Below are 19,737 nucleotides of genomic sequence, written 5' to 3'. Positions count from 1 at the left end.
AGCTACTTTGTGTCTGGTGTAAAAGAGTGATTTATTTACATGGCTAGTCTGATGCCTGATTCACCCTCATCGACAACCTGTTGTTAGCATTGGCTAACTAACGCCAGATTTTGGAGTGCAATTGACAAGCCAAGATGAGCTATGAAAGGTAAGTTCACACTCGGTATCATGATTCAACACACTTTAGGTCAATATCACACTGGAGTTCCCCTTTAAGTCAGTACCATTGCAAGACCATTAATGTCTTTTATATTTGATGAGCCCTGGAGACGGATCATCAGAAAAGAACCCATTGGCGCAAGACCACGGGAACCAGATAAGTCCTTTGCAAATCTGACTATGCTGCAACATGGAACTTTTGCACTATTGACACTATTGTCATAATTAATACTGTAAAGTTGCTTTGACACAACCGGTATTGTTAAAAGCGCTGTATAAATAAAGGTGATTGATTGATTGTGTTAGGATGGCGTGCTCATCCGTGTGATTGCCCGCACCTTTTCAGGATCTGCAAAAAATTATCCAGTGTTTGTCCAAGGAACTTTTTTTTAGAGAATTCACATTTCTGACTGAGAGTCACTTCACCCTTTTGTCTTTTTTGCAGCACCATGAATATTGGTCTTCTTTTTGGTTAACCATTGTAAGTGTCTAGGTAAAGAATAATACATTCAGATTATACATTCATATAATCTTCATTCTTTATACTTGAGTCCTGATCACCCTGTTAGGGTTTATTTTGTGATAATATCATCTGAAAAGACATTATTTATTATATGGCAAGCAGACATGTAAGTAAATAACTGCTGTGAATTAATATATGTTTTTCACTTTCATGTCCAAATGGGGTCAATAATACACAACTGTGCAGCATAATCTGGACTGTAACCGACTGGCTGATATGATATTCAGCTTTGTGAATATTCATATCAAATTCTTGATGACATGAGTCCAAATCAGTAAAATATAATTTTCAAACCCATGCTGATGAAAGCGTGTGCGTAAGATGCGCCTCTCTGAGCGTCAGGGTTCAGGTGAAGGGAAGAGGCGAGGACTCACTGATGCAAAGGAAATAGGCTTTTAATTTGAAAATAAAATAAATATAACAGCAACAAAAACTACCCCGAGGGGGAAAAAGGCTCACTGGTTGACAGCACAGCTGGGCAGGACGAGGTAGGGCAGGACACAACAGGATACATACAATGACAAACTGGCGCAGGACTGCAAACACAAAGAATAAGTAGGGAGCAAATGAGGCAGGTAATGAGGGAAACACAGGTGGGGCAAATAAACCATAATTCAGGAAACAAGATGGGCGGGGTCAAGACAACAGACGTTAGAGCACATGGCACAAGAAACCAAACAAGACACAAGCACATGGCCAGCAACACAATCACAAGCCATGTGCTTATACATAAACACGCAGCCAATGAGAAAACTCATAAGCTGCGTGTTCAAACAAAACATGACATGAAAACAACAATACAAGACAACAAAAAAAGCATGCGGCCAAACATAAAATGCGTGCTACCCAAAACACAATCCACGTGACAGAAGAGCATATGGTCTGAGTGAACTCGAGACTGCACGCTCCCACAACAAGACAGAACATGGAACGCGAGTGTCCGAAACCCCGACGTAAAACTGAAACTCAACGAGACATGAGTGCCAGTATCCGAACACCACACTTCAACAAGAAAGAAGGCACGCAGACAACATGAAAACAAGACATGATGGGGTGTCAGGGCTCTGTCACAGAACGACAAGAAAACTACACAAAGTGACAGAACCCTGACACAGAGAGTGCACAATCTCCCTATACATTATTGTGAAATACACTAACCGGCCACTTTATTAGGTGCACCCGTCCAACTGCTTGTTAACGCAAATTTCTAATCAGCCAATCACATGGCAGCAACTTAATGCATTTAGGCATGTACAGTAGACATGGTCAAGACGATCTGCTGCAGTTCAAACCGAGCATCAGAATGGGGAAGAAAGGTGATTTAAGTGACTTTGAACGTGGCATGGTTGTTGGTGCCAGACGGGCTGGTCTGAGTATTTCAGAAACTGCTGATCTACTGGGATTTTCACGCACAACCATCTCTAGGGTTTACAGAGAATGGTCAGAAAAAGAGAAAATATCCAGTGAGCGGCAGTTCTGTGGGTTCAAATGCCTTGTTGATGCCAGAGGTCAGAGGAGAATGGCCAGACTGGTTTGAGCTGATAGAAAGGCAACAGTAACTCAAATAACCACTCGTTACAACCGAGGTATGCAGAAGAGCTTCTCTGAACGCACAACACGTCGAACCTTGAGGCGGATGGGCTACAGCAGCAGAAGACCACACTGGGTGCCACTCCTGTCAGTTAAGAACAGGAAACTGAGCCTACAATTCGCACAGGCTCACCAAAATTGGACAATAGAAGATTGGAAAAACGTTGCCTTGTCTGATGAGTCTCGATTGCTGCTACATTCAGATGGTAGGGTCAGAATTTGGCGTCAACATCATGAAAGCTTGGATCCATCCTGCCTTGTATCAACGGTTCAGGCTGGTGGTGGTGGTGTAATGGTGCGGGGGATATTTTCTTGGCACACTTTGGGCCCATTAGTACCAATTGAGCATCATGTCAACGCCACAGCCTACCTGAGTTTTGTTGCTGACCATGTCCATCCCTTTATGACCAATAAATATACCCATCTTCTGATGGCTATTTCCAGCAGGAAAACGCGCCATGTCAAGCGTGAATCATCTTAGACTGGTTTCTTGAACATGACAATGAGTTCACTGTACTCAAATGGCCTCCACAGTCACCAGATTTCAATCCAATAGAGCACCTTTGGGATGTGGTGGAATGGGAGATTCGCATCATGGATGTGCAGCTGACAAATCTGCAGCAACTGCGTGATGCTATCATGTCATAAAATCTCTGAGGAATATTTCCAGTACCTTGTTGAATCTATGCCACGAAGGATTAAGGCAGTTCTGAAGGCAAAAGGGGGTCCAACCCGGTATTAGTAAGGTGTACCTAATGAAGTGGCCGGTGAGTGTATGTCTTGGTGAGATTCACACAAACATAATGTGCTATGAACGTTTAGTTAATGGTTGGGGGAAAATCTGATGTATAACATTGTATTAGATTCATGCATTACAGTAGGTCTTAATACAGATCTGTCTCAATGTTAATAAAACATTAAACGAAAAGACAAATCACTGACTGCACATGATTAAACTACTGTTTATTTGCATCTTTGTTGTTATTTTAAATAACAAAGATAAAGTAAAACTAGCTATATTGTGATTAATAATATACTAATAACTAAGAAACAATTTGAGAAAAATGAGCAAAGTTGCTTGGTGATTTTGCTTTGGAGCCTTCAGAAAACTTTAATTTAAAAAACTTTTAACTTGTGCCTAGTGGGCAGCCAACCAGCAGCATCTACAACAGCTCCTCCAAAGCGACCACCACTTCAGCACTGGATCTGGGCTCAGGAGCCATGCTAATTCAAGGTAACATTAATGTCGCCGTCGCCGCCACCGCAACAGCAGTACCAGCACAAAATACTAGCATTATTGATTTGGCTGAAGCAATTACTCCACACCAACCAGCCAACTTCAGCCACTGAAAAATTTTACAAACATGAAGTCTAAATTCAAAAATGGACAAAGCACCCCAATTACTGCTGTTTTATCTGATGCTACCCTCCAAGCGCAAAACACAGCAAGGCATGTTTTGGAGTTAATGTTCAAGTCAATTGTCTTACTGGAAAAAAAGGGGGTGGCTTTTTGGGGCGATAGCACCTGTGATGGTATTTTTTTATATACTGATGCTTGAACATACATACAATCTCCCAAAATAGAGACTGGATTGAGAGGATAAATAACTGGCTCTCGGACACAACCCAGAATGAAATCAATCAATAGTATGATGCCCTTCAGATGCCCCTCCCCCCTTTTCCGCCATGTAATCCGGCATGGCGCGAGCACAACTGGCTCCTAAAAGGAATGAGAGATAAGACTCTGATTGGTTTGATGCACGTTAGACCCAAAACACACTTATTACTCATTAAAAGAATAGGGAGCAGGGACAAGAATAGGGACAACGCTTTTAGACCATGCGCTGATCATTGCTCCTGTCATTAAACTAGCAAAAGTGGATTCTGTTGGCGCCGATAGCCTTGTGGGCAGCTTGCCAACATACAGTGCCGTTGTGCTCCCGTGTTCGAATCCCAGCTCGAGGACCTTTCCCGATCCTGCCCCTATCTCTCTCCCAAATCGCTTCCTGTCATTACTGATCTGTCCTATCGCAAAAATGCCTAAAATAATTCTTTTTAAAAAATGTGGATTCGGACTTGCCCTCTGTGCACCTGCGGCATGTGCTTTAGACCATGTGCTTATAGTTAAAATAGGGCCCAAAGGTCAGCGCACAGTGTGCGTGACAAATTTCATCACCAGAATGATTTTTGTAACCATGTGTACTTTACAGACTTGGTTTTGCAGTAATAAATTGTTCCACAAGGTGGCAACACTGGCCTGAGACACTGTTTTATAGTAGAAAACCGTAGAAGTAAAAGACAGAACAATAGCAACAACAAAAAATAGTGGAAACTGCAGCAACAACAGACGGCTGCATTGACATGCACTTGTGTGAGGGGGTTATGAGATAGAAGCAAATGTAGTCGGAGACTACTAATATATTTTTATCGGTCATCATTTCTGGTGGAAAAGACCATATATTGGAATAAAGACAATATCAAATGGAAAAACAACCGAGAAAGGGTATTACGGGGCTAAAGGCGCCCTGGAGTAAAAGGCACCTTTGATATTATTTTCCTCTAAACCACTAGATGGCAGCGAAACCTGCCGTAACACTTTCCAAAACATCCGCTTTTCAAGATACACGTGCAATTTAACTTGACGTTTGACACATCTGCGGGCAACAGGGCAAAGTTAATTTTGTGCATGCTTGATCTAATATTTAATGTTTTTAAATATGTTGTAGATTTAAGTAGCAAATGAGAATCATTACAATTCTTGAATATATCTTGAGACAAAGGTCTTCTTAATGATTTTCAGTTTTGTTTAGGATAATTAAAACAACAGTTTTTACATAATTAAAGAATATGTAAAAGTGTGATATTTGGGGTAAAAAGCACCCCTGCTGTTGGGGGTTAAAAGGCACAACAATTAACATGATAATTAATAGAAGGCTGACTTTTCTATTTGTTGACATGACATTGTTATATTCAGATGGTAAGTGTCAGGATTCTTGTGTAGTCTGTTATGTTTTCCCAGTGTTTTTCCCCCTCTGTTTCTAGTCCTTATGGTTTAGTCCTTGTCTCCCCCTTTTGGTTTAGTCTTAGTTGGTTTTGTCTTGCCCATATTTGTATTTCCCCCTCGTCATCTTGTTATCTCGTTTGTTACCACGCCCCCGTTTCTGTGTATTTAAGTCTGTGTCTAATCACTCCCTGCGGTCCGTTGTTAACGTTACATGTGCTCGTTTCTTGCTCCCGGTTTTTGTTGGTTTGTAATCATTTTCAGTGTTTTGTTTAATAAACTTTTTTTTATTCATTTACTCCGGTTCTCCTCCTCCATCTCCACTCCTCAACCCAGCCAGAGTGTGACAGTAAGTATCATATATTATGTTGGGTGTCCATCTTAAAGATAATCACTATGTTTAGAATGAAACCATCATATTTAAAAGCATGCTATTAATCATATTATATACTATAATAAAATATTATCTGTTGTTACTACTGTAAATCTATATTAAATTACTATGGGATCTCCTGCAGTGCTTTCAAAATCTTTACATTTTAAAATAATTTTGTTTCTGTATTTTAAAATGTTTTATTTTAACATTTTAATGACAGTATATTTACTGAACAAAAACTAATTCGATTATTTATCAAAATAAGCAGAAATAGTACAAACTTTGCTAAAGTGATGGTTTTGAACAATTAACAACTCATTATTTAAAAAGCAACATTATTATAGCTAAAGTATTTGTATTAATACTGTGTGCCTTTTACCCAATGCTGGTGAGCCTTTTATCCCGTGTGTGGGGCAAAAGGCCCCCCCTTGCCACCTCTTACATTTATAAGATTTTTAAACAAAATAAACCACTTGTATGTTTTATTTTCACACAACATCTGTTGCTCCATAAATGTTCAATACAAATATATATATTTTTCTGCAATCATACATTTTGGGCACATTGAAAAGCTTTTTTTCTAAGTATAGCCCCACTGCACCCTAAACTTTGGGCTTTCCAGGGGCCACACACGAATGTCGTTTATACAATAAGCTATATTGGATCTGTGCATTTTTAAATCTGCTGCAGTCTTTCTTTTATCAAACAATAAAAGAGGGAATCACTCACATTTATTGACAGAACAATTTTTGTAGCTCTAAATAATCAGCTTTTTGCAATAAATTATTTGCATACAATAAAGACTATGCAGTGATTATTTTTTTACATTTGATTATTCAATTTCTGTTTTTCTTACTTTTTTATGTAGTGCCAGATTTAGGCTACTATATTCCACAAACCCCAAATATATGAATTAGATTATACTTCAATTTTATATATTAATGTATGTATTAATGATATTACTGCTATTTCATTTTACTAACAAGTTATACAAATCATTTCAGTGAATTGACTTGGTAACTGTTGCTGCACTCAAACTCAATCCTTTCAATGTTTTTAGGACTTTTGGACATGCATATCATAACACATAGACCTGTTTTAGAAAACCTAAAGAATTTTAAAATAATATATCATATATCACAGAAAATGGGAGAATCTCAGCTTTATTTAGAACACATAGTCAGTTTTAAATTTCAGCTTTTCTTTACATTGGTTACATTTCTCAAAAACATGATTTTGTAAGTCCAAAATTAAGGAAATCTTGGACATGGCCTAACTCAGTCAATATCAAGACATCAGGTTACATTTTCACATAATGTTCTTTACATTATGTACAATGACTTTATGTAAAATAAAACTTGGTTCCAACTCTGCTCCAACACACATACCTGTAGTTTTTAAATAACCCTGAAGGACTAGCTGGATCTGGTGCATTTAACAAGAATCAAAGCTAAACTCCACAGGGCTATTCTTCTTTTTAACCTGAAGAGAAGAATGAAAATAACTTTTTGAGGTCTTGTAAGATAATTCCCTGTAGCGTGAACTCTTATCTCAAGTCAGCTTTATTTCTATAGTGCTTTATATAATACAGAGTGTGTCAAAGAACTTCACAAGGATAAACAGGACAATTGCAGAATCAGTGGAGGCAATTCAGATTCACAATAACACTGGTTTAAAAGACGAGTGTCATTATTCATCTCAAGTCAGTTGAATAACTGTGAAGTTTATCATTTTTAAAAGACTTCAATTCAGCTGTAAACAGTTCTACAAAAGACAGCAATGTACTTGCTTTAGAATCAGTTCAGTGTTGACTGAATGACACCAATGTCAATGTTGCAAGATGCAATTCAGCTGTAAAGCAGCTCTACAGAAGATAAAATGCCATCATCCAGCATATGTGAAACTCAAGATTTGCTTTGTTTCTGGAAGTCTTTCCACAGTGATGGCACATGACAGGCTTCTTTTCGATGTCCCTGCATGCCATTTCAACAGGTCCCTCTTGAATAAATCTTCATGTGGTACATAAGGTTACCTTTTAGGTTGAAGCTTCTCTCCATTGTGAATTCGCATGTGGACTTCAAGGTATCGTTTTTGACTGAAACTCTTTCCACACTGAGAGCATTTGTAAGGCTTCTCTTCAGTGTGAGTTTTCATGTGCCTGTTAAGGTATCCTTTACGAATGAAAGTGTTTCCACACAGTCGGCAGGTAAAAAATGTCTCCTTTGTGTGAATTCGCTTGTGGGCATAAAGGTTTCTTTTTTCCTTGAAGCTTTTTCTACACAGTTGGCAGGTGAAGGGTTTCTTTCCAGTGTGAACTGTCATGTGGTAATTAAGGTTCCCTTTTCTGTTAAAACTTTTTCCACACTCTTTGCAGGTAAAAGGCTTCTCTCCAGTGTGAATTCTCATATGAGCTTCAAGATTTACCTGTTGATTGAAACTATTTCCACACCAATGGCACATGAAAGGCTTCTCTCCGGTGTGAACTCTCATGTGGACTTTAAGGTTTCCAGGATGACTGAAACCGTTTCCACACTGAGGGCACGTGTAAGGCTTCTCTCCAGTGTGAATTCTCATGTGCCTGTTAAGGCTTTCTTTATGAGTGAAACTCTTTTCACACTGAGGGCATGTGTAAGGCTTCACTCCAGTGTGAATTCTCATGTGTCTGTTAAGGCTTCCTTTATGAGTGAAACTGTTTCCACAATGTTGGCAGGTAAAAAGGCTCTCATTCTGATCTTCTTCTTCAATTTCACTTAGTACGTCCCTCTCCTCTTTCAGTGCCATTAGGTCTAAGGTGGAAAAACAAACAAATAAATGTTAACCCCAGTTTAATGGCACAAAGAAATCCACATCAAAACATGTAGATCCTGTCTGTATTGCATTTATGCTAGATCCTATACAACGCTGTCCAAACCTGATCCTGGTTGGCCGGTGTGCTACAGAGTTTAAGCTGGCCTCTAGAAAATCTAATAACTGAGTTCAGGAAATGTAGATATAGACTGATCTCAATATAGTACCATTTATTTACGCTCCTAGGGGATAAAATTCATCAAAAGAAAATTGAACAAACTCCCCACTTAACCGTCAGATTAAAAATTCATCACACAACAATTCCTTGTAGGGTTTATGGGACTGAGGTCTCTGCAGAGCAAAAGTGCGCATTCAGAATTTGTGGGTGTTTTCAAACTGCTGGGTGTTTCTAAATGATGCAATAAAAATGATCCGCCTTACATGACCCCACCCCTAAACCTACCCGTCACTATTACGTCAGCCAATCAGGTAACGTGGTTGAAAACGCCCCTCTGTTTTGGCCTCCCCACTGATCTGGTAACTCCCATTTGTTCCTGCAGAGACCTATTTATAGAAAATATGTGGGTTTTATTAAAGGAGGCAATAATGTTAGCCAATCAAAAAGTGGGCTGTTACACTGATCTCTTAAAAGCAAAACACCCCAAAACCCACTGTGGGGAAAAAAAAACAGGGTGGGGAAAAGTCATAAATCACTAAATTTTGAATGCCTCTTATCCAAAAAACTTTTGTAATATTATGACTACACCTCAGAGAACACAATAAAAAATAAACAAATAAATGAATAAAAACACGTCATGACTCCTTAAGGAAACAGGCAATTTTGTTGGATTAACTAAAAACAACCCACTCACATTTCACGATGCATATTTTAATCAGCACAGCATGAGGTGAGACTTTGACCATTAAGACAATTCAGCACCAAGATTCATTACAAGAAGGGTAAGAAGAGTATTCTTGCAGAGTATTATTGCTATGTATCTTTTGTATTGGTGAGCGGGGTTTCATATGATGCAACCAGGGGGCTCGGCTGTTTCATAAGGGGCCGTTCACATGTCGCGCCTAAAAACGCGTGGAAAACGCTAGGCGCGCCGCTTTCCTTCTGGTCAACGAAGCGTTCGGGCACTTGCGCTCCGGAAGTTTGTGCCGTTGCTAAGCAACCATGACCTGCGCTCTCCATAAATACGTGGAAGATTCAGGAAAGGATAAATTGATTTTCAGCATTAAAAATTGTTAGCAGTAGCTCTGTTATGAAATTTATTTAAAAATATGTATTCCTGTACAGCTATGATAAACTGTTTCTCCGACTTGGCAGTGCTTTCAATGCTATTAAGGGAAAGGATGAAGCTGATTGGTTAGTTCATGTCACATGACCTGCGGTGCGCTTGCGACATTCTGAAAAGTTGAGATGTTTTTAACTCGATCCGGCGCGGACGCGTCTGGAAAAAACGAGCGCGTCGCACCGCGTGCGCGTCGCTTCCATTATGCGCACACATACCGCGCGCCTACATTTGAAATAACGAACTTGAGCGCGCAAAAGACGTTTCATGTGAACGGCCCCTAAAGCAAGTTTACCAAATAGGCAGGCGTGGACTGGCCATCGGGAGAACCTGGAGAATTCCTGGTGGCCTGACAGCCAATTTGGCCAGCTGCCCTTTTTTAAAATCATTATATAATTGCCTGTTAAATTTACTAAAGTGATTATTTCCGAATTCGCCATTTGATAATAAATCTCTAATAGGGCTACACGATTAATCAAAGGCGATTGTCATGCGCATTTTTTTTTTTTATTTTTTTTTAGTAAAACCGGTTGTGTAATCAGTAGTAAATCTCCAGCAGGTGCTTTCAGACGGAGTAACAATTAGTACTCAGAGTCGTAGATCACTTAAAAGCTACGCTGTATCACGTTCATTATTGCAGATGATTGAATCGGGCTCAAAATCGTTATAAAATTGAAAGAAATCTTTGGCAATAAAGACAACTGTTTGCATAGCTTCTCACAGAACTACAGCTCTGTGTAGAAATGCTGCTCTATCTGAAAGCATTTGAAAATACCACAACATGTTCTTACTCCAAACTCACTTCATAACATCAGTTGAGTGTTTGAAATAAACCCTTCTCTGAGATGGTGTGGGTTTTTACATGAAATAAGGCACGCATAGTATTAATAGTATTCTAATGGTGCGTCCACACCGGACGCGACTTGCACGAATGAATCGCGCTATTCGCGCGTAGTTGGACGCTTGAACATTTTAGTTTACTCGCTTCATTCACGCGTAAAAACTCGTGTCATTCGCGCGTGAAATTTACTTCACAACAGACGCGAATTCGCGTCATGGGAGGGGCGTCTGCCACTAGTCAGCGGGAAAGTAGTTGTAAAACAGGTGAATGAGCTCAATTTGCCAGCTTTAGCTTGCTTGTAGTCTCAATATGTATATATATGTAGGTCATATTGAGTAAAGAGCGTTTTTTTAAAACTTACCAGATTGTCCGACCTCTTCACTCACTTTCTATCAAACAAGATCCTTTTTTTTCCATTTCTATAAAAGTACAAAGATGTATGGAACAGCTCCGAGTAACCACAGACAGCAACGGTGATTTTGTCCTCCATTGTTGTTTCAGATTTCTGCCTCCGTCACTACTAGAGCAAGCTCCTGATTGGTTAACGCGGCGCGAATTTTTGCCAAAGTTCAGATTTTTTTTTTTTTTTTTTTTTTTTTTATTGAGCGCAATAAAACATAGATAGACAGCAACATGATGACATAGACTGAGACCAGTCACAGATATATACACAGATATATACACATATATACGCAAATGAGACACAGAGGGGGAGAAAACTAAGTAAAACAAGACAAAACAAAGCAAAGAAAAAAAAAAAAAAAAAAAAAGAGTACAAGAAGATGGGAGCAAAAATTAGGACAAAAACAAAAAAAACAAGCTATAAATGTATGGATGTGGTAGTTTGAATGGGTACAGAGATAAGTTAAATCATTCGATTTCTGTGTTGTTTAGTGAAAAGATTTAACTATAGACATAACTGTACTAAATATTGAACAGGAAGCAATACGATATACAATAGTAGTGATATTATAATACAATGTTAAACAGCAATCGGGGCAGTAGATGTTAACTTCAGTATAATGGGACAGATCCAGGATACAATAACGGCAATGACAGATGATATCCTACTTTTTACGTGACTGAACAGATAACTAAGAGGAGCCCTAGTAGAAATATAATAATATAATGAAATCAGTAGTGGACACAGAGGTGGAAGCAGTGGGAGCATCGATGATTGTAATAGTAATAGTACACTAGTATGAAATAGACTAATTGGTAGAGTTATTGATAATTATTGCAAATGATGTCTCCCATCCCCTTTGGTCCAGCAGCCACCCCATCCCTGCCAGCGAGCGCATCCAACACACCCATCGGACACACCCATCGGCACAGACCCCAACAACGTCCCCGATCTACCCCGTCCCTCCACCTTGCTTCTCACCCTGCCAGTGACTAGACCCCACTCCTATGCCAGTGAATGGCATTTTATATAATGGTCCACCACACCATGCACCTCCAGAACAGGCTCCCCCAGTCTGTGCGTGACCCGATGGGTGACCGCTCATTATTAGTACTGATTGTAACTGAGCCCTTGTTATGTTGCAAACTGGCCGTAGTCCTGGTGTTCATCAGTCAGCTCCCCAACCAAAGACACCGCATCCAGCACAGTTTCAATTTTGATTTCGTCAGACTCAGTAATATGGGGCAATGCTGGCAGAAGCAGCAATTGGGGGGATCAGGTTGCCTTAACCAAGACACAGATAGAGCCCATGCCAACAGGATGTGCCAATCAGACCCACCGACAGGGACAAAGCAGCTGCAACACCCAGAAAGCTTATATGCTATCTAAATTAATATAACACACATACAACCACTGCCTCCAACCCCGTTGACCATAATAATAATAATAATAATAATAATAATAATAATAATAATAATAACAACAGAAGTAGTATTAATATTAGTAGTAATATGCCAGATTCAAAAAAAACAAACAAACAAAAATTTCATTGTCATCAAAGTCAGTTATCATACAGCTATCATATAATTACAACATCATTGTTTGTATTTGTATATCATGAAATTAGTTTAAGGCATCAATTATAAATCTTGCGGCTTAATTGGGGCATCAGCTCATCAGCTAGTTTTATTCAATATTTAATGGTGAAAGCAGAGGGCTGAAGGTTGTATTAAATCTGAGTAACTGGTTTTGTGTTTTTGATGTATGTTGTTCTTGAATGATATGTTCCCTTAACAGATGTATCCATTGTGTAACTGAAATTTGGCATTTATTTTTCCAGTTAAGTAATATAGTTTTCTTGGCGATAGCTAGAGACATGAGTAAAGGAACTGGGTGTTTAAAAGCTGGGTTAATTTGAGAGGTGTCGCCGATGAGGCATAGTACTGGGAGCATTGGGATAATAGTTTTGAAGATTTCTGTTAATTTATTTGTGACATCTGTCCAGAATTGATTAACTGGTGGGCGTAACCAAATTGCATGAAGATAGGTGTCTTGTGTATTTAAACTGCAGTTGGTGCATCTGTCAGAATTACTTAAGCCCATTTTAAACATCTTGTGTTGCGTAATGTGTGTTCTATGTACAACTTTATACTGAATTAATTGGATATTTGTATTCGTGCTAAAGATAAAAGTATTTCCGCAAACTGTTTCCCAAAATTCCTTATCTGTGCTGATATTAAGGTCTTTTTCCCATTGTTCGACTGGTGCAGCAGTGTTTGTGTCTATAGATGATATTAAAGCATATAATTTCGAAAGCGACTTTGTAGTGTTACTGATTGTGCTAATACGTTTTAAAATTGGGGGAGGTTGTGCTATATCATTGATTCCTGTTGTGGTTTTAATAGAATTTTTAATTTGTAGATAGTAATAATAGTGTTCTTTTCCTAGATTAAATCTCTGCATTAATTCTGTAAATGTAATGAAGCTGTTACCCGGAAACAGATGATGTAAGTGTGTGATGCCTTTCTCCTTCCATTTATTATTGCTGAGTGGACTATGGTTGATAGTAAAATCTGGGTTATTCCATATGGGTGAATTGATATGTGGAGTGAGCACATGATTTGTCAGTGTATTAGTTTGCCACCAAGCAGTGAGAGTTGTTTTAATCATCGGGTTTGAAAATAGATTTTGTTTTTTAATTGTTTTAGTGAGTGATGGGAGGTCAGATATAGCAATGTCTTTACATTCTGCTTGTTCTAACTCTAGCCATGGGTTTTGGGTAGTGTCATGTCTTATCCATTTGCAAAGGTATTGTAGATGAGATGCTAAGTAATAATGTTGAAAGTTAGGTGCTGCTAAACCACCTTGAGCTTTATTTTTTTGTAACTTTTGTAAACTTATTTTAGGTTTCTTGTTTTTCCAGTAGAATTTGCTTATAGATTGATTTAATGAGGTGAACCATTTCTTAGTTGGCTGTACAGGTGTCATGGTAAATAAGTAAAGGACTTTTGGTAGTATACACATTTTAACTGTTGCAATGCGGCCTATAATGGAAAGTGGTAAGTTCATCCATCTAGTTAAGTCATCTTCTATCGTTTTTAGTAGTGAAATAAAATTAAGGTTAAATAAGTCAGATAGGTTCTGGGAGATTTTTATTCCTAAATATGTTATATTATTTATTGAGAAGGGCGTATTCTGTATACTAGTGTCATGTGAATTCATATTCAGTGGTAGAATTGTTGATTTGGTCCAGTTTATGGAATAGTCTGATACAATCGAATATTTATTGATGAGTTTAATTATTTCTGAGAGAGATATTTGGGGGTTTTGTACAAACAGTAATATATCATCTGCATATAAAGAAATTTTATGATTAGTGTTATGTGATATTACTCCATGGATGTTATCATTCTGTCTTATTGCAGTAGCCAGAGGTTCTATAAATAAAGCGAAGAGTAGATTTTTGAACTCGTGCGAATGGTGTGGCAAACGCTTGAAACGCTCAACTCGCGCCGCGTCATTCGCGCCGCCTCATTCGCGCGTTTCGTGCCGCAGGATGGCTATTCGCGTCTTTGCATTGACTTAACATGTAAATCACTCGCGCTTGCCGCTTCATTCACGTCCGGTGTGAACGCACCATAAGTAGGGCTGTACGATTAATCGCACGATGTTGTGAGGCGCTTTTAGTCGAGGAAGCCGGTACTTTGATTAGTAGCAAATCTCCATCACGTGCGTTCAGCGTTTGGCAATTAATACACAGAGGCGTAAATCACTGACAAGCTACGCCAAATCGCGCTCAAAATCGAATGCGAAATCCTTTTTGGTTTAAGATTTTTTTAGATTTTTTGGCTGGAAACAGGACAAAAAAGTAAGAAAAAAGTATGAAAACTCATTTGAGCTAGTAATTATAGGGGTGTATTAGCTAGCTTACATCTGATTTACAGTTACTATCATAAAAATACACTTTTGTGTAGGTTTAAAATTCTACATGCGTCCAACAACAAACATTTTAGCTAAATGTATATTTTACTTAGAATTCTTGTGCTCTGTCAAAAGTATTGAACGGCACAAATAAATTCAGTTTGCTCTGGTGGATTGTTTTTAACCATGATCAACATTAAGGGCTGATTGTGAAAGAAAAAAAAAAAAAAAAAAAAAAAAAAAAAAAGCATGCACCACTTTAGCCCTGATCAATTTTTTTAGGTAATTTATTTATCTTTTGTTTTCTCAGTTTTGGTCTTCTGTCCACACTGAGACAGCATTTTTGTCAAAGAAAACTGAGCATAAATTTGAAAACGTTGTTTTCACGTCGTAGTGTGGACTGTGAAAATGGAGGCATTTGAAAATAACGATGCATGTTTAGTCATGACTCCTGTTATACCAATAGAAATCTGTTTAAACCAGTATTGTGCCTGTTGTGTGCTATTCACTTTCACACTGTTGTTAAATATGTGTAACTTTGTACACTCTTCATATCACAGTCCTGCAAAGATGACAGAACATTTTACTTGCAATTGCTGTTAGCAGCATAAGGGCATATAATGGTTTTTCAGACATATAATGGTGAGTGAGTGAGAGTGTGTGAGGTGAATGGTGAGATATTTCGGTAAATAAAATGAAAATTCCATGAAAACTTAATGTGTTTTTTTTTTTAAAGTTCAGCTTTAAAAAAGGAAAACCAACCTGTTTGTTCCTCAGTCTCTTCATGTTTGACTCTGATTGCTTCTTCAATCCTCATGTCTTCACTCTCTTCTTTAATAAACGCCATCTTTATTGAACACTTTGTTCTGTTTCAGATGAGATAATTAACAGATATAAAAATACAAGCAAACTAAATACTTGCGTGTGTCTCAATCAGCTCCCTAGCTCAGTAGTCAGCGCACTTGTAAGGGAATCAGTCAGAGTGATGTCAGAGTTTAAAGACTTCAATGATCCGAGTATTAATTATTACAAATTATACATAGTTATTAGCAGATATTTATGATGTATATTTGACATTCAGTTATTTGTACATAATATTAATATTACACTTTCATGAAAACGTTTGCAGTTGGTTTATAAACGTTGCCATTGAACATGTTTGTGTTTGTTGTTCTCTTTGCATTTACACTGTTTGTCGTATACGATACAGGGAGAGAAATGAGACGCACTTTTTCTGTCATTAATATGAGGATGCGCTTTACTCACAAAAATAACGTTAAATAGCGTATTAAAACGTTATATTTAAGATTGACTCATTTATTTTGCGTAGTCTGTAAAAACGTGTAAATTGATAGAACAGTTTGCATTGACTAAAAAACTTAAAGCACAAACCTTTCTTCAGCCGAATCATAACAAATGCAGGGCTAGAAGGGGCGCAGCTGTATGACGTCACATCGCCAGAAAAATAAAATAAAAGTCCTGTTTACACACTGGTGTCTATTAAATATGATAATGGATTTCCACAATTATTATCATGGGAAATCTATAAACTTTTATATTTACCTTTTTTTAATAATGTACATTTACAACATTATACTTTGTGTTTTCTTACCATCCCATTAAATTACAACTAGTTTCCATGCAAAGGCTGAGGGAGTGACCGCAAAGTTGACATCTTTCACTCTTTTGAACTATCAGTCTCTGTTTATTTCTTAACATTTTTCCTCTTTTGGAAAGTCAGTGAAGCACTGACACTTTTTTTTTTTGCTATTTAGATGAATGAGAACACAAAATAGTATTTGTTGCGACACTCTTTATATAACTATAATGACTTTCAATTCTGAGAACCCTGGAAATGTGACAAGGGCTTACATTATCTGTTGCATGAATTTTGTCAGTAACCTACAACAGTGTTTCCCGACGTCAGTCCTACGTATTTGTTGGCATGTACAGCAATTGTTCTAATTGACCGTAAAGTGCCCTGTGAAGTGGACAGATTCCAGTTCGAAACGAGTGTATATGTTCCATTTAAAGTGCATTAAATAGTGCAGGACGTGAATTAAAATTGTATTTATTTACAGAGGTATATTATGTCACATTTCACACTTCTCTTGTAAGTTTTGTCTGTGGGTGAACAGGCACCGGCGCAGCGCAAATTCATGAATGAACGTTCCAAAGTGAAGTAAACTTCAACAGATTTCCCCTGCTCAGGGAGTAGTGAGCAATGAACACTGTGTATAGATCATGTCAACCGGAACACAGTTTCATGCATGTAGCTCTCTTCTAATGAGCTGGTTATCTGAATCAGGCGCATCAACTAAGAGAGACATGAAAAATATGCAGAGCAGGAGGGCACGAGGACTAGAGTTGGGAAACGCTGACCTACAAAGTTAAGAATTTGGGATGAAGGATGTCCTAAATACATTTTTATTTGCCAGTATCTGCCAGGCACTCCTCAATTTCTTCTTCACCCTTTCTGGAATTAAATAAAAGTCAAACCGCCAGATGCAAGTCTAACCCCAAAAAATGACCAACAGGTGTGGGAGAAACATGTGTGTCTTGATGTGATCCTTAACAACTGCTACTCTCCATTTCTACAAATCTGAGTGAAGTACCAACCACTACTCAGATACAGAAACAAAACCCTGCTGAAAAAAACCCCCAGCTAAAACCAGCCTAGGCTGGTTGGCTGGTCTTAACTGGTTTTAGCTGGTCTCCCAGCCTGACCAGGCTGGTTTTAGCTGGCCAGGCAAGTTTTTCAGCAGGGAAGTTGTTCAGGGGGGTGTTCCATAAACCAAGTTGACCAAATAAGTCAGGCTTACTTCAGTTAGTCTGACTTATTGTCACTTGATTTGGCTCAAAATAAGTCAGACTAACTGAAATAAGCCTGACTTATTTGGTAAACTTGGTTTATGGAACACCCCCCAGGTAACTAAAAACAACTTAGAATTGAAAGCTGAATGTTAAATCCAAATTTTTTAGGGATTAAATACCTCTGGACATTAAACAACCAGTAGCCATTTGTTCCAATGTCCCCAGACACCTCTGACCAGCTGCTTGTTCTGACAGAGATGTCACAGAAGAAGTCTGATCACTGAATATACCAGTGGTTCTCAATCCTGGGGGGTGTTCCATAAAACAAGTTTACCAAATAAGATAGGCTTATTTCAGTTAGTCTGACTTTTTGTCACTTGATTTGCCTCAAAATAAGTCAGACTAACTGAAATAAGCCTGACTTATTTGGTAAACTTGTTTTATGGAACACCCCCCTGGTCCTGGAGGACCCCTGCTCTGCACATGTTGCATGTCTCTCTTATTTAACACACCTGATTGAGATCTTCAGCTTGTTAGTTCAGTTCATGGATCTCTACTAATGAGCTGATGATCTCAATCAGGTGTGTTAAATAAGGGAGACATGCAAAATGTGCAGAGCAGGGGTCCCCTAGGACCAGGATTGAGAACCACTGGAATATACAACTAAACTCTGCTCCTTTTTTACAATCATCACTTTATCTCCTGCTTCTGCTCTTCACACTCACTGGCTTTTCCCTCAGTCAACTACTTGGCTGACTGAGGACTGTTAATAAATAAAATAGATTAATGTAATTACTTTTAAGATGATAATTTACAAATTTCAATTCATTAACATGTGAACATTTCATTTCAGTTGCATGATTCAATTCTTTGGGAAATTTGATTTGTATTTCACTGTAAAATGTTGTTTTAAAAAATGTTTTAAATAAAAAAAACAACAACTGTGTTGTGTAAAAAAAGTAGAAAACTATTTGATTATATCATAGAAATAGTGTTGTTTATAAAAACAAGAAAATTATTATAAAATGTGAAATGGATATATGAAATCATTAAAGTATTGAGTAATAAGTAAGTTTATATGATTTTATTAAATGTTCTACTTTATTACACTTTTTTTTTTTTTTTTTTTTACAGTTTAATGTTTAAGTATTTGTACAAATATAGCATATAAAAGGTTAATGTAACACTCATGCTTCATTGTGTTTTGGGTTGTCTTGTTTGTCATTTGACCAAATTTCTCAGTCAGTTTAATTACTTGTTCTGTTCATCATTATTATTCTTATTACTAATTATCACATTAGTTTCAGTGTATTTAAGGCATTTAGCTCCTCCCGTTCTGTGCTGGGCTTGTGTGTGACATGCTGTTTTGTTTGCCCATTGTCAGTAGAATTATCTGTGTTGTTTAACATACAAAGAACTTGTTAATCCAAAGTATAGTTCTTTAAAGGTTCTTTCTTGGTTTAGTTGGGAAAATGATTAAAATGCCATTAAAATACAGTGTATTTCCTGATGATAATATGGTTCTTAACCTTTCTTAATCAGGGAATATCAGAGGCAACTTTCACTCTAACAGACCTCTTGCCACATTGCAACGTCAGACAGGCTCTGGTAAGTTTATAGTTTCATAATATTTTAAATCCTAATGTTATTATATTTTGTGTGTCACAATTGTGAAATTTTTAGATCATTTTATTCTCCTGAAGCAGAAGGAATGCCAAATTTGTCAACACTGTAAGATGTCATAAGATTTTCTGATGACGGGCCAATGACAGAGTTGACATTCAACATGAAATCATTATATTTTGTCATAAAGGTTTTTTATTACATTTAAATATAAAATAGTGTTTAATTTTTCTAATAATGTATAATTAAATATAATGTTTTGATTCTTTGTATATTTATTTTTGTATACTTGGTGATTGTTTTCAGCACACAATTAGACATAGTGTATTTCAATATGTATTTTACCAAAAATAAGTATTTGTAGGCTGTGTTTTCTATATGTAAATACCTGTGCATTTAGG

General features: G+C 37.7%; 1 protein-coding gene across 1 annotated transcript; it reads right to left on the bottom strand.

Annotated features, from left to right (window-relative positions):
• Positions 1–6,796: 6,796 nt before the first annotated feature.
• On the bottom strand, positions 6,797–15,761 carry LOC141333885 (uncharacterized). The gene is made up of 2 exons (XM_073839044.1): positions 15,662–15,761; positions 6,797–8,435 (listed from the first exon to the last, which is right to left on the bottom strand). The coding sequence occupies exons 1-2, from the start codon at positions 15,744–15,746 to the stop codon at positions 7,678–7,680; spliced, it is 843 nt and encodes a 280-aa protein (XP_073695145.1). The 5' UTR covers positions 15,747–15,761; the 3' UTR covers positions 6,797–7,677.
• Positions 15,762–19,737: the final 3,976 nt, after the last annotated feature.

This window comes from Garra rufa, chromosome 4 (assembly GCF_049309525.1).
Source record: "Garra rufa chromosome 4, GarRuf1.0, whole genome shotgun sequence".
Taxonomy (NCBI): domain Eukaryota; kingdom Metazoa; phylum Chordata; class Actinopteri; order Cypriniformes; family Cyprinidae; genus Garra; species Garra rufa.
The sequence above is the reverse complement of the archived record's forward strand: the minus strand, read 5'-3'. Positions and strand labels throughout refer to the sequence as shown.

Coding starts and splice junctions, on each gene's coding strand:
- LOC141333885 (XM_073839044.1), bottom strand. CDS start 15,746: ATGGCGTTTATTAAAGAAGAGAGTGAAGACATGAGGATTGAAGAAGCA. Junction 8,436..15,661: donor AGAGACTGAGGAACAAACAG/GTTGGTTTTCCT, acceptor TTTCCACCTTAG/ACCTAATGGCACTGAAAGAG.